This window comes from Sciurus carolinensis, chromosome 16 (assembly GCF_902686445.1).
Source record: "Sciurus carolinensis chromosome 16, mSciCar1.2, whole genome shotgun sequence".
Classification (NCBI taxonomy): Eukaryota; Metazoa; Chordata; class Mammalia; order Rodentia; family Sciuridae; genus Sciurus; species Sciurus carolinensis.
The window spans coordinates 67,038,829-67,054,963 of NC_062228.1; the positions used below are offsets into that span (position 1 = coordinate 67,038,829).

Sequence of the window (16,135 nt, forward strand, 5' to 3'; positions counted from 1 at the left end):
TTGGGGCAAAAGTTTAAAGTCACTCTCAATCCCCCAATTTGATGCTGTCATGGATCTAGAGTTGATTTGAAAATCACCAGCCTTGGGAGAAGGATCCAGAAAATAGTAAACGTGAGTCAGGACTGGATCTCATCCAGTTGCAGGAGACTCAGCCTCTCACTGTGGCTCTCACCTCTGTATATACAGGGCACACAGGGGAGAACTTTCCTTTCATACCAAGATGAAGGGGCCCAGAACTCCAGACAGAGATGCAGTGGGGAAACAATTCTGAAGCTGGGTTTGCAAGAGAGACTCAGAACAGGCTTTCACAGGGATGGGGGCTATTTCCTGTTGAGTACAGAATGAATGGTGTCTTCCTCTAACACCCTGTGCTATCCCAATTCCTTCCAAGCTGCCAGAGGTTCTTCTTGGTATCAGCCCTTCTGAGGGCTCAATTTTCCTCCTTTGCTTCCTTCCACATCTTATTCTCTTCCACATTCTTTGATTAAAAGTTGGCTGTCTTAAAATCATGTATACAAAAAGGAATATTAAATTCCTACCTCTCAAAAAATTTGATACATAATTAAATAGAGTAAAGGCTTCTATTAAAAAGCTGGGTGTGGTGACATACACCTGTAATTTCAGTGACTTTGGGGGCTGTGGTGAGAGAATCACAAAAGTTTGAGTCCAGCTTTGTCAACTTAGTGAGCCCATGTCTCAAAATAAAGAATAATAAGGGCTCGAGGTGTAGCTCAGTGAGAGAGAAACCCTGGGTTCAATCCCCAATGTACAAAACCTTTTTATTAAAAAAAATTTTTTTACGTTTACCCAAAAGTCTCTACATAATTAATTGAGAAATTGCATGTTCAGGAACATGCAATTATAATGAGCATGAGTTGCCTATATAATGAGTATGAGTTACTCTTGTTTCCTTTAGACTCTGTGAGACTTGATGTGAAAATAGGTTTGTAATGAAGATTCCCTTTAGTTATTTAGTTGAGGAAAAACTCTTAGGCACAGTTTACAGCCTCCTCCCCAAGCAGGTATCAGGGGAAGAAGCAGTTACTGTTATTTTTAACACAATTACAATTCACTATTAGACCTTGAAAGTAAGTACTGATTGAAATTCAAATGGAGAAAGCTGATCATTGGGTTAGTGATCATTCCTGGCGTACTCTGAATCTAAGGAGAGTTTTAGGACATGAGCCCAGGATTCTAGAAGAAAGGCAAGGGAGGTCCCTGGTCACATTCAACCCCAAAGAAATAGTCCTGTCCCTCTGTCCATCAGTGGACCCTCCCAGGTCATACTGAGGGCAAGTAACATGGAGGTGAGAGTCAGGCTCAGAGCCCATCTGGCCTGCAATGGTGTGAGGAGCACTGCACATGGAGTCCAGCAGCAGGTCACTGCTGAAGCCACTGTCTCCGAAGGCGTTTCCCCCTATCTGTTCATCCACTCTACTTCCACATACTGCACCTGTGACTATCTTGACCTTAGGACACGGAGATAGGATTTTGGCTTAGTAAAATGAAGTCTTATAAAAATTGTTGCAATTAGTCTTCTTTGAATTCTGATTAATCTCCCAGCCATGAGAGAAGATACCTTGATCCATATACAAATGAAACATGCTTCAACTTCAGTGATGCTTTAATACGAAGAACAGAAGAGCCAAACTCCCAAATTAATGACTAGGTTCAAACAGAAATAACTGTCGGGGAGGCCTCAGGCCCCACTCATGGACATACACTTCTACAGCAAAAACAGAATTAGCACAAAGGTTGTGGTTGTGGATACCCACCTATGAGGGGGGTCTCAATATAGACCACTCTCACATCCTTTTAGAATACACAGAATTGTTAAGTGAAGAAGGGTATTCACAAAGGATGTACCCACATATCCTGACAGATACAACACAATTTCTAGATCTACAAGGATTGTAGACTCTTTTGAGACATACAGGAAAAGTGTAATTCTCAAGCTCTAATACAATATACTTTGTATCAAAATAAGCTAATCATCAACAAAGTACTAGCAAGGAAACTACATTATAAAATCCATTTGCAAATATATTGAAAAATTCACAACAACCTGATATCCCAGAAACCTTTGGCAAGAGAAGATGGTGCCCTAAAAAGGCCTACACATAAGAGTGGAAGAGAAATCCATCCCAATTGATGCATATAACTCAACCCAGGAATACAAGCATATGAAAAAATGAGTAATATGACATCTTCTAAAGTTCATAATTCACCAGTAATAAACTGCAAAGAAACTGAAGTGGATGAAATGCCAGATAAGTAATTCAAAAGAATGATTAGAAAATGGATCAATGAATTCCAAAAGAAGACAGAAAATTAATGAATTAAAGAAGTCAGTAGAGGATATGAACGTGAAATTCAATAGATATAGAAATACTGAAAAAGAACCAAACAGAAGGATACCCATATTATAGCAGCCCAATTCACAATAGCAAAACTATGGAACCAGCTTAGGTGTCTGTCAATGGATGAATGGATAAGGAAAATGTGGTGTGACAATATACATGATGGAGCCTTATTCAGCCACCCCAATTTTTTTTTTGTCATGTTCAGGAAAATGGATGGAACACGAGAACAATGGCAGGGGAAGGGTTTAGGTGGATTCACCAGTGAAAAAGTTTTATTGTTATATTTTTACCCCAGAGTCAGCAAGAATTCCTTTAAGTGAATCTGTAGTATTTTTATTAACAAGGCAAAAAAGAAAGAAATTATTGATCAACAAATTTTACTTCCTGTATATTTGGTATGGGGTGACTTCCAAATGCAATTTTTACACTAAGACTGTTTCCCTAAAAGATGTCTTAGCTAAGAGTACCTTGTGAGGTAGATCCATCAATTTCTGGCATGTGAATAACTTAAACTGGAAACTGAAATGCAACAATTAAATTGAATACTATGTCAAATAAACACTTGTACATGAAAATTATTTCAAATGAATTTACTATGTTTTTACTATATTTGTTTTCTATAATTTGTTCTGAGACCTGTGGAAATAAGTGAAGATGGACCAAAGAACATTTCTCAAAACCTGTTTATCAGAACCCACTATAGCAAGGAAGTGTCCACCATTCCATGCATTTTGGCAAAGCCCTAAAAGCAGGCATAGCAGTAGTGAATCTCTACAGTGACATGAGAAAGGGAAGCTCCAGGGAGACCCTTCCTGTGAACCAGGGAAGCCCAGCATTCTATGTGACTCGTTATGGGTATATATTGGCACCTACCATTGTTACTACGATGGAAGTGAAGATAATACTTAGGAAAACTGTCAATTACTAATGATGTCCTGCACATTCAGGACCAGTTGTTACAGGGGTTATTGTTTTCCTCCTAGATATTGCTGGGCACAGGGTCTGAACTGCTACAAGCCTGACTTACAGATATCTGGCTTCTTGCACTAGATAATGTAGGTAATGGGTAGGTTTCCTGGTCTAGGTTATGCAGACTGTGGCTCAGAGTTCTATTACTGCTTAAGATTTGGCCATTTTCTGTTTGTATGTTCTGCCTCTCACTTACTCCTTTTGGTCATTCTCTAGTTTGTAAGAGATTGAAAAATTTAGAGAACAACTAGATATTCTGATCTTCACTGTTTGGGAGTGTCCAGCCATCTTCATAATCAACTGTATTGTAAGATCTTTGTGATCTTTTCTTTTTTTACCATCCTGGAGACCATCTCAGTTTCAACTAGACGAATCACTAAAAGAGAAATTGCAGAGGAACATTTAAGATTCTGGATAGTATACAACCAACCAGCATCATGACAACTATGACAAAAAGAAGAACAATTAACAGTTTCAATTAGTTGCCCAGCCCAGGACAAGAGGACAATCCCATAGGCCATGAGGATCAACTTAGAGAGATAAATAGATTTTTCTGCAGGGTGATGTGGAAGCAATTCACTTTTCCTGTTTCATAGATTTAAGTACAACATGAATCATTGATAATGCCACAGACAAGACCATTACTAGCCAACAAGAAACCTACAGCAATGTGATTGTCCATCATTATATGTGCCAGTGAGTCAAACTGACCTGCATTCCATCTAGGTCATTAGTTACTTCTGATAAAATTTGTGATAACTTGTAAAATCTTTATGATTGAAGTTCATGAACATTCTGCCTAAATATTTGTATAATTGGCAAGTCAGTACCCAAGTAGTGTGCCTGGATACTCAAAAGTGACCTCTTTTGGGAACTCACATCTGAGTTCTAATTTCCAAATTTGATGATCCATAGAATGTGGGTCTTTGTGTTGATATGTCTCAAACTACAATACACAAAGTGTGTGACTTGTCAAAGACATGGTTACCAAGGAAGTAATGTCTATCAGTGGTACAAATATTGGGCAAAAGTGGAACAGTTCACGTGAGGTCAGAACCACAGCCTTACATTAGCTAGGTCATGCATTTGAACCTTTTTAAGATTGTTGAACTCAAATTTATAATTATGCATGGTCTGATGAATTGTAACTGACTCTTGTGAAAGGGACTCTAGTAAAGTTGCAGGTTGATTTATTTAAGGTCAACTTTCCATGTAAGTGCAAATGGAAGTGCCACTGTATATAATTCCCTATGGTCTCAGCTAATGAAACTGAAATTGCCCAGAGGTGTATATCATGCATGTCTGGAGATAGATGGCATATTTATCAGTAAGATTCAGGAAGGTGGATCATATTTGAGATGATTGAAGAATAGTATTAAAAATGAGTATATTCTAATACAAAGAATTGTAATTTGAATAAAAGGATCATTATTGTGGATGACAAGGGTATATGGAAAATAGCGAATCACCATAAGGAAGCAGATATTAAAAACAGCAATATTTAAGTAGGAACTTTTTTTTTTTTTTTTTTTTTTTTGGCAGACTAGGCAAGTGCTCTACCACTGAGTTACACCCCCTGTCCTATACAGGGACCTTAATTTGATGTTGGGCAAAAGCTGTCTACTATTGATTGTCTTTGTTCCAAAGGTCTTCTATCTTCTTCCAATAGTTCTGGAAGATCTCTGAAACATCCTTAGTTTTAGGTTCCCTGTTGGAATTGTTTTCCTGTTGTGTAGATTTCTAATTTTCTTCTTTTGTTGTGAAATGTGAACCTAATGATTGATTCCTGAGACGTTTTCTGATATAATTGTTGTTCATAGTATCTGATGACAACAGTGTAATTTATCTTTGAAACTTTATATCCTTCCCTTTTCTGCTAATGCTGAAAGCAAATAGGGTGTTTTTTTTGTTTGTCTTACAGTTTTTTCTTATCAGTTTCCATGTTCTCTGAACAAACTACATCATTTACATATTTCACCAGAACTCAAATGAGAAATTTGGATCTTTCTTGTCTCCATTGAGGACCTTATGAAAGTAAGAATAAGCTTCGGATACCCTTTGGCACATGGGTGTCCAGGTATACTTCTGTCCTCCCCAGGTGAAAGCAAAAGGTATTGATGCTCCTGTTCCAGAAGCACACTGAAAAAAGTAGAGCAAAAACCCACCAGTGAAGCGTCTGTGACTGTTTTACACTACTTTCACTGGGTACTATCAGGAAACAAAAATCAGCACCTTTGCTGATTGTGCTGAGGACTTGGGTAAGTCAATATTCTTGTTACTTTATTTATAGGCAGAATTGGTATGTCATAAGGGTAATGAAGGGTATTGGAAGACCTTTGGATATAAGGCTCCCCCTTTTTTTTTTAATATTTGTTTAGCTGTCGATGGACCTTTATTTTATTCATTTATTTATATGCGGTGCTGAGGATCGAACCCAGTGCCTCACAGATGCCAGGCAAGCGCTCCACCACTGAGCCACAACCCCAGGCCCGATATAAGGTTCTCAATGATAGATTTGATATTTTTTCTGGTTCTAAGAAATATTCAGAAAGCATAACACTTTGGTAGGATTGACCTGAAATTTAATGAGTTGTTTCAATTATTCTGCTTTTCAGTGGCATTTTTACCTCACTGAGTACCAGGCACAGTGTTCCTGTACCCCCCCTTTTTTCTAGAGATCTCAATGAGACACATCCCTTCCTACATCCACCCCAACCTACTTCCACCAGTGCAAAATAGGGATAAGTGGAGCTGCCTTTGGGGCAATTTGAGGGTGTGTAGGATGGATGAAGGCAGAGTGATGGTCCTGAAGATTGCAGCTATAGTTAGAACCCTGACTGCCTGGAAAAGTGGGCCCGGAGCTTGTGGGCACTGAGGAAGAAATCCTGGGAGCTGAGTCTTCCATCCTCCCACTGACCCCTTTTGCAGCTCTGGTCCCTTCTTCATTGTCCCCAACCCCACACTGGGTCTTCTGCTGTGCCTCCACCTGGGACTACCCATCCCTACCCAGCTGTTCTGTGTGTTCTCCAGCCCCTGGGGGCTCTGGCCTTCCCAGAATCCAGTATCTCCTGGAGCCACCCCTGTTTTACCCTTCCAGTTCAGATGCCCTGTGGACTGTCCCTTGACTAACCATTCCTAAATGTGATGGGTGAGGTCTGGTCACTCCTGTAGAACCCACACCTATCACTGTGTCCCCAGACTGTGTATGTGAGATGCCCCACTTAGTGCCAAGGAGTGTAGTTTTGGGGCACTAGCTGTGATGAACATCACCTTCTTTCTGGTTTAATGCTTATTCAATAATAAAAGCACTTCCTTTCCCCACTATTTTGTGGAGAAGTTTACTGAGTTACTTGTATTTCATCAACAGTTACCATACATAGCAGGCTACCTAAATATGGGGAAGGGCAAAGAGTTTCACAAACTCAACAAGCCAAATCTAGAACATGGCAAATTCTAATGAATGAACAACTCAGCAATTGCAAGAAATATGAATAAAAAAGTAAATGGAACTTGTAGGTTAAGAGATTTATGGGATTTTTTTTTTTACTAAAATTGTGAAATACGTTTTGAACAGATTACAGTTATCTGACTTGATATATTTGAGACAACTGAGCACTGATAACATTTAAAAAATAATTTTGTGTGATAGAGCACTTTCATTTAAAAATCCATTCTAAAGAGGTTATACATTAAGTGACACAATGTCTAGGATTATAAGTAAAACAACTACTAGTTCATGTGAGGACAGATGAAACACAAGCAGCCATGTAATGCTAAACAGCTGTGGAAGAGTTCATCTGGTTCTTAGCAGTCTTTCCCATTTTTTTTGCACACAATTTTTGCACCACAAGGGATAGAATATGTCCATGCATAGATAAATTTATAAGTTGAGGAGGATTACTAAAGACTGGAGGAAACTTATTTTTAGGTGTGAATATCCATCAAAACATTAGAAAGGTGCAGTGGTGCACATCTGTAATCCCAGCTAGACAGGAGACTGAGGAAAGAGGATTGCAAGTTCAAAGCAAGCCTAAGCAAATTAGCAAGTTTTTAAGCAACTTAATGAGAAAAATGAAAAGGGTTAGGTATCAAGCTCAGTGGTAAAGTTCTCCTGTGGTCAGTTCACAGTACAAATATAAATATAAATATATATATGTAATATATATATAAATATGTATATACATATACAATACAAATATATATAAATATATATATTTATGTTACAGCATTAATACACACGTACACTTTCTAAAAAGTGTTTAAGTCAATTACACCTCAAATTATTTTAAAAATATAAAAACTTCTTATCCATCTCCCTACATCTTATTATCTTGTATGCTCTTGAGCCTATTTGTGCCTACTATGCCATTTTGGTGGAAACAGAATACAGTGGTGTGCTACTGAGAATGCCAGTGTTCAGCAGTGACTTCATATGACAAATGGAAACTGGCTGTGGTGGTAGTTTTACATGATTTACTGTATTATGGATTATCTAGAATTAGAAAATGCTGGAGAATATACTAATAATACAAATTAAACTTTAAAATATGTGAGATGTTTTTGCATTGTGTATAAGGCATACACACAAAGATCAGGAACTATACATTCAGGATTGAAAAATGATCATTCTTTGCAGTTAAAGATTCACGTTATTGAAGTATCGGGGTCAGCATACATCTTCATTTTTTTTCTATCAACTTATTTGTTGATAAAAAGGGAATACAGCTAAAACTCATTTTTAATTATACAAAAAAGATATGAACACATTTTAACAAAGACATGTTGGTTGTAAATAAACAAAAAAATGCTCAGCATGATGAAACACCAGGGACATGTGCTAAACATTTTTGTGATACTGCTACACATTTACTAAATGAGTTAATAGTCAAAGACTAACCATACCCACTACTGGCAAGGTTATAAAAGAAGCAGAACTCTTGTACACTGCTCATAAGAATCTAAAGAGAACAAGCATGTGAGATCGGAGTCCAGCAGTTCTTAAAAGGTTATACGTTCAGGGGCTGGGGTTGTGGCTCAGTGGTAGCATGCTTGCCTAGCATGCATGAAGCCCTGGGTTCGATCCTCATCACCACATAAAAATTTATTAAAATAAAGGTATTGTGTCCACCTAACAAGTTAAAAGTAAAAGTAAAACCAAAAAAGGGGGGGGAGGGAGGTGGATATACATTCACCTACCCTGTGACTCAGGCATTAACATAAGAGAAATTAAACACATCCTTGTAAAGAATTATATTAAAATGTTTGCAGCAGTTTTATTTGCAATAATATGAAACTCGTGGTAAACAACCAAAATATCTATGACCAGATGAATGAAAAATAGGGTATAGCCATAGAACCTCATACTTCTCAGCAATAAAAAATAACCACTCATTCCCCAGTTCCTGCTGATGGGCAGAATCACAGCCTTTGGGACTGCCAAAGGGAGTCCCCTTTGTTTCTTCTTTGCTAGCAAAACAATAGACCTTCCCTTTTCTCAAAAAACAAAAACAAAAAACCCACTTGTATAAGCACTACTGATGAATCTCAAATATGCTGTTTGAATAAACCTGAAGGAAAAGCATGAGCACTTAAAAAATGATTTCAGTAACATAAAATCCTGGAATAAGAATGAATGTATTGTTGTGGAGGTAAATGAAAAATCAGGATCGACAGTCCTATGTTAATCCCATCACTTTAGTTCATGCCCTGGGGAGTCCCTTGCCTCACTGGGAGCAAATAGTTGAGAGGTGAAGGATGTTTCCATAGGACTTGGCAGGAGTGCTCGTTGTTCACAGAGGCCATGACAGTGGACCAAGGTCTCCTTTCCATTCTTGTTTTCTTAGCTGCCCAGCGCTGCCTTGAGACGAGCAATCTCTAACAATTACTCCAGCTACAAAAAAAGACACAGGATTCTGGAGGGCCTAAGGATTTCTGACCCTGCTCATCTTTCATAGGCAGAGTGACTGGAACATTGTGGATGCCCATGTAAAAGAGGCACCTTCCCATGGGTGTGTGGTAGTCTCTTCCACTATCTATTAATCCAATATTTCTGTAACAACTATGATCTTACAACTTGTGATGCTACCCTATGGAACTCAGAATGTCAGGCATACAGATGCAAGACCTGACAAACAAGTATCCCCAGCCAATACTGAGCTTGAGGAAATATCCCTTTGAACAAGAAAATAAGTTCATGTTGCTCTCAGAAGCACTGGATCGTCACTACCTCTCCTGAGGGTGACCTCAGAACCCACAACACATCAAAGACAAATGAGGACAGTGCCCTGCAGGTTTTCTTTGGAAGCGTCAGGTAGCAATACAGAAGGCCCAAACCCGAAAGGGCTGTATTCTGCCATCCACCATGCCACTACCCTCCCTGGGCACACAATGTGTGAGACCCCAACAAACCTTTTTCCCCAAAAGATTCCAATTGTTTTCAAAAAACCACATTCAGTGAATAGAATCCCCCAAATAATTGGTAGCTTAAACAATAAAGACTTTACTATCAAACAAACCAGAGCAATGAGCAAGGTGGTTCCCATACTTGGTGATTTTGTGGCTGGGAAATTCCATCAAGAGTCATGTGAGGTCAACAATATTCCTGAAAAGGTCCATCTTTCCAAGTCAACAGCACAGTCCTTGTGGCATGGACCAACTCCTCAGATACGTATCAATGAAAAAGGAAAGAATGCCTAGCCTATTACAAATTCTTCCCACAGATGGGAGAGCACGGTTTCACTTACCTGAACACACAGGGGCAGGTGAATGATGCACACCGCAGGCACCTCCCAGGAGATAGAGGTGACATGGAGACTGCCACAGAGCTTGCAGTGACATAGACCAGGCAAGAGACCCAGGCAGGTTACTGAGTGCAGTGCAGTTCCCTCACATCTGGGATGTGTGTGGGTGCTTGGGTGTATGTGGTTCTGTGCAGCAGTGCCTGGGTGTATGTGGTTCCGTGCAGCAGCAGCACTGACCCTGACCTTAACTCAGGAGCTGGTATAATGAGCAAGGAAATAACATATCCCTGCACATCAAAGGTGTATGTCTCATATAAACTTTGTGGTAGCCAATGAGATAAGGCCTTCAGTTGAATGCTTTCTCAAGTTCTCTGTTCTCACAAGGACTCTTCTAAGGTGAATTTTCAAGTTTGTAATGAGATTGGATCTTTGGCTAAAGGGTCTGCACATTTGCCTCAGGCCTTTATTGAGTATGAATTTGTCTGTGTTTAATGAGGCTAGAACTATGGCTAAAGGACTTCCCACATTCGTTGCACTCATAAGGCCTTTCCCCAGTGTGAACTCTTTTGTGCTTAACGAGGCTGGAGTTTTGAGTAAAGGATTTCCCACATTCATTGCACTCATAAGGCCTTGAGCCAGTATGAACTCTCTGGTGTTTTTGGAGACTGGAACTATAGGTAAAGAATTTTCCACATTCACTGCACTCATAAGGTCTTTCCCCAGTGTGAACTCTACGGTGCTGAAGGAGTGCAGAGCTCTGACTAAAAGATTTCCCACACTCATTGCATTTAAAGGGCCTTTCTCCAGTATGAACTCTCTTGTGTTCAATGAGGCTGGAATTTTGGCTGAATGATTTCCCACACTCACTACATTCATACGGTTTGGATCCACTATGAACTTTCTGGTGCTTTATGAGACTGGAATGATATGTAAAGAATTTCCCACACTCACTGCATTCATAAGGCCTTTCTCCTGTGTGCACACTCTGGTGTTGAAGGAGTGCTGAGCTCTCACTAAAGGATTTCCCACATTCACTGCACTCATATGGCCTCTCTCCAGTGTGAACTCTCCGATGTTTGATGAGGTTAGACTTGTTGCTAAATAATTTCCCACATTCTTCACATTCATGAGGTCGTACTCCAGTGTGAACTTTCCGGTGCTGAATGAGGCTAGAGCTCTGCCTAAAGGATTTCCCACACTCCCCACACTCATAAGGTTTTTCACCAGTATGAACCCTCCAGTGGTCATTGAGGCTATAGCTTTTGCTAAAAGCCTTCCCACATTCACTGCATATGTAACATCTTTCTCTAGTGAGGTCTTTCTGCTGCTGGACAGTTGTGTGCTCATGGCTGAATGCCTTTGTGTATTTTCCACAGTTGAAATGAGTTTTCCCATTGTGACAGACAGTCCCACAATTACTTTTGCCATTTGATTGCTCCTCAGTGCAAGCAGTTGGCTGATGGAGAAATTCTGAACTAGACAGAAAGTCCTTTCCAACTTCTATGCTGGCAAGGTGTTCCCTTGATACATGGAATTTGTAGCTTTTCACAAATAGGGCTCTTCCCACATTGCTTTTGAAGTGTTTCTCTCCAAAGTGCTGATCAATGTCTGCAGTGAAATACAATTGTTTCCCAGATGCCCCACATCTGTACAGTTTCTGCTGACAGTGTGTTCCCTGTTGATGATGAGCTATGTGCAAAATGTCTCTCAAGACCTGGTCACACGTCACACAGGGGTGAGCCTTCTGGGGAGACAGACCTTCACTTGAAGTCCTGACTTGAAACATATCTTTTAAAGAAACATCCTGCTCAGAAGGATCTTCCTCATTCTCCATTCCATGCCAATAACCTGAAAGCAAGAGATGCTAGTGAAGTGCTAGTGGGAAGGGGCAGCCTCTATAAGCCAAGGAACAGATCCACGGTACTGTTTGTAGGACAAGGGAGTTGGGTTCTGGCTGAAGATGAGGGTGCTCAGCAACAGTGGGCTATGAAGATGACAGAATGGGGGAGAGCTGATCAGGCAAGGGACACACCATGTGATGTGACATGGGCAGGAGAGAGAATTTGAAACTTGATCTTCTGTAAATAACTTCCAGCAGAACCTCTGTTGATGATATATAAGTGCTGTATGGAATGGTATATTCAGGCCCAAGAAAAATATAAACTTTAATAGAGCAGCTGGCCTTCAAGGACTCTTTAAGCACGTATGCTTTCTTCATGACACAATACATAAAGGTCAATGCTGGAGAGCACTACAGAAGCATGAAGTTCAGAGATGTGAATTACCTCCAGGCTGGATGTAAAAGTGACAAGTAGTAGAGCTGACAAATTAGAAAAGTATCAAAATGACAGAGGAAAAACAGAAATGAGCTGCAGCCAACGGCAGTGGCACCAAGACATTACTCAAACAAAATATGTATCTGCTATGACTCAAGCACAGCTTTCACATCATTTTCTTAACCTGGGCAGGCTCCTTCTCAGTCCCTCTTGCTGTTGTTTGTGAACCAATAAGGGCTCTCTACCTCACTTCCAAGATAATACAAAAACATGGCACCTAGGTGATAGAAATACTGAGGGAAAGAAATGAAAGAAAAGCAACCAGCATTGACCCAGAAAAACTTTAGAGCGCATGATGGCCCAGAGAAATGAAACAAATATTAGAAAATTTCAAAGGAAGGTCTTGCAAGAATAGTACAGGTGCGTATAAGCATCAGCATTTCAGTGGCATGCTCTCTGGTGCAGGCAGTCATGAGGGAATGTCAGTCAGAGGAAGGAAGTAGAACCTGGGGCACATAGCAGCCTTGGATCTGGATGAAGACATCCAATCATGGAGGAAACAAGCAAGGCAGGATACAGCAGGGTGACTGCAGGACTCCTGATCCTGTGTCTTTCCTTATGAGGCTACAGGGAAACAGGAGTTGGGGATGCTTAAGAGAAGGGAAGGCAGTGTTCACAGCTCAATCCTACCAACCACAGCACCTACCAGGGAACAGAGACAGAAGCAGAGCCAACGGTCCTGATGTGAGTACAGACCTGCCCTTGGGGAAAAGGGGAGGGCTCAGACTTGCTCAGGGCTCATGGGTGGGTGTGAGGAACTTACCCAGGGAGGTGATGAGGGCCAAGTTCTCCATCATCACATCTCGGTACAGGCAACGCTGAGCCTGGTCGAGGAGATTCCATTCTTCACAGGAGAAGTATATGGCCACTTCTTCAAAAGTCACACTGCCCTGACATAATGCAAGCAGATCAAACCACAAACAGTCCCTCCCTGGAGGACACACAATCCACTCCCCCACATATTATCTCATGCCCACCTCCTTCCCAAGCCCCCAACTGCCCCTGTACTCTCATGGGTTCACTGACCACCAGACACAGCATCCTATTTTATTTCTCAATGTCCACATCAGAAAATTCAGTTCCAGAATGCGATCGCTTAAACTACGACTCGTGCAGTAGCCTCCACCTGATCTTCCTTCTCCCTCACTGCGGCCTGTTCTCCAGTCTGCGGACGGCGGGAGCCTCGCCAGACCTGGGTGAGGCCTCCCCTCTCTGACCCTCTACCTCGGTATGGCTCCGCCTCCGGGGCCGCCCTGGCAGCCTGGCTCCGCCCCGCGCCCGGCTCCACCCCACGCCCGGCTCCGCCCCGCGCCTCGCTCTCAGGCAGCAGAGCGCTGCGGTGCGCGGCTCGCAGCTCGGCTGGGACCCGCGGGTCTGCGCACCTCGAGGAGCGGGCCTAGGGCCGGCCTTGCGCACTGCGGACCCTGGCCCGAGCCCCTCCGAGGTCTCCGACCCACCAGAGGGGAGGGAGTGCTGGAGCCACGAGAGCAGGCCGCGGGGACCCTGGGGAGAGGCAGGGCCCGACGGGCCGGCGACTCCGGTCCCCGCCGGCCTCGAGGTTCGGTGACCCCGGCCGGCCGGCCCGCCACGAAGTCGGTTCGAAGGCGCCTTCCCTTCGCTCCCGACCCCGCGGGCCTCCGCGTCCCCGCGACGCGGTGCAGGCCCCGGCGGCCACTCCGGGGATCCCGGTCCCGCCCGATGTCCCCACAGCCCGGGGCGGCGGCCCGCCGTGCCCCGCGCCCCCCGGGCCCGGCCGAGGAGCGGCGCTCACCCGTGCGGGGTCCCGCGGCGCGGCCGCCGCCATCGGGCTCTCCCCGCGGGCGCGGTCACGGCAGCCCCGGGCCTCTGCGCGGCCGCAGCGCCCTCCGCCCTCCCCGCGCCGCGCCTCTGCCCCGCCGGCGCCGCGGAACATACCCGAGAGGCGTCAACATGGCCGCCACGCTGGAAACGCCGGAAGTTCCGCCCTCCTCTTGTGCGTCCATGGAAACACCTACTTCCTAAGCTCTCATTGGCTCAGCCGCGCTGCTTTTCAACGCAGAGCCTTCTGGGTAGTGCAGTTTCCGTATGTCTAGGGCCCCGGTGCTGGAAAAGGCTTACCTAGGTCCCAGGACAGAGGAAAGGAGTCCTGCGTTCTGAAAGGGGGAAACAGCGTAGCTAAGGAGTGCTGTCTGCAGCGAGTAGCCCAAGTGTTTTCAGACTTATTATTTTAAACTCCATTAAAACCCACTATGCACTAGAAGCCAAATATATTATTTCAGATGCTCCCAAAAGTAATGGGTCCAAATACACATCTTATTTTATAGAGGCTTTCACACACAGAATGGGTGTCCTGTTAGGGAAGCCAATACAAACATATATTGCAATTAAAATGCCTCATCCTGAAGCATTGAAGTCAGCTTGTCAGCTTGTCAGCTTGTGCTTTCTGTCATGGGCAAGAATAAAAATACAAACAGAGTGGCATGAACATGCCCCTAGAAGATAGAGGAGAAGTTTGGGGCAACCCTGAAGCAGCAGGACAAAGGTGGATCTGTTTGTCTTCCAGGGAAAACATGTCTTCTGCCTCCACAGTCAGTTAACAGTGTCCCATTCACTGAGCAATGCTTTTGTCCACTTAATAACTCTTAACTGGAGATCTAAGACATATTCACTTCCTTTCAAGAATCTAAGAGCAATCTCAAAAAATAAAGAAATGCTCTTTTGGTAAGGGAAAAATGGGAAATGTGGTGCTTCTTAAGAGGTGAACATACATTTGAAGGAAGTGAGGGATGAGCCATGTGGGTATTTTTAGAATAAGTTCCGGGTAAAAGAAGAAGGTGACGAGGTGGCCTGGATGGTGGATACTTCAGAGGACTATTTAGCAGTGGAAGTCTTGAGACTCCATTCTACTGGGCCTTTATCTGCCTCGCCCACTGGAGAGACATTCAGGGCATGTGGATCAGAAGCCTTGGCTTTGGCCCTTGGAACTGCATGTCTCCCCTACTGTATGCCAGGCCTGGGACCAGGCTTCCTCGCCTTTGCTACCCCTGCGATCCTCCTAGTTTTGTCCCTGGATGTTCACCATCGCTATCTCCAGAGGACTCATTGGAAACACACATTGTCAGTTCTGAACCCAGACCCAGTGATCAAGAACTCTGGGAGTCAAGTTCAAATGTCAATTCACCAAGAAGCACTTTTATCCATTTAATAACTCTTACTTGGTATCTGAGACAAACTTTAGGTTTTGGATGATTTTGATAAGCATTTGATAAATTTCCTTTTTTCTGGTGTGATTCCTGCCAGAACCAGGTTCCTGAATTTCTGCAATTAGCAGGAATTCTGTGTAAATCTGCAAGGAAAAAAAGTGGTCTAGTGCATATTTGTTTTCCTAATGATAGCTTTTGAATTGTTTTTCTATTGTTTATTTAAAGGGTACCACATTATATAAAATTATAAAGTGGGATGTCAAAAGTCTCAGATGCTTCTACATTCTGGACAAAAACAATGTAGTGTCATGTCTGCACATGAATCCATTGCTCTCTCTCTATATTGTTACATGAGCAGGGGGCTGTCTGTCTACCTTGTTTTCTATATAATGAACTGCAACCTTACTTGATACATATACAAACCAAAAACCTAAGTTAGAGATATAATGATTGGCCAATCACATGCTGTTGGGTTTCAGTCAATCATACTCATCAAGAAACCCATCAAACCATGCCTAAAAAAGGCCAACTGACCTATTAGAGCC

At 42.7% G+C, this 16,135-nt stretch overlaps 1 protein-coding gene across 5 annotated transcripts; it reads right to left on the bottom strand.

The window, feature by feature from the left end:
* Positions 1-1,151: 1,151 nt before the first annotated feature.
* Positions 1,152-14,338, bottom strand: LOC124966732 (zinc finger protein 154-like). 5 transcript variants are annotated; one of them, XR_007105400.1, is made up of 4 exons: positions 14,180-14,338; positions 13,172-13,298; positions 10,076-11,920; positions 1,152-3,708 (listed from the first exon to the last, which is right to left on the bottom strand). XR_007105400.1 is itself a non-coding variant. In XM_047528350.1 (3 exons), the coding sequence occupies exons 2-3, from the start codon at positions 13,203-13,205 to the stop codon at positions 10,536-10,538; spliced, it is 1,419 nt and encodes a 472-aa protein (XP_047384306.1). In that variant the 5' UTR covers positions 13,206-13,293; positions 14,180-14,338; the 3' UTR covers positions 7,570-10,535. The 5 variants fall into 5 exon arrangements, 3 of the variants coding, with proteins under 3 accessions (XP_047384306.1, XP_047384307.1, XP_047384305.1); XR_007105399.1 differs by lacking the exon at positions 1,152-3,708 and adding an exon at positions 7,570-9,222; XM_047528350.1 differs by lacking the exon at positions 1,152-3,708 and having other exon boundaries at positions 7,570-11,920; positions 13,172-13,293.
* Between the last annotated feature and the right edge of the window lie 1,797 nt (positions 14,339-16,135).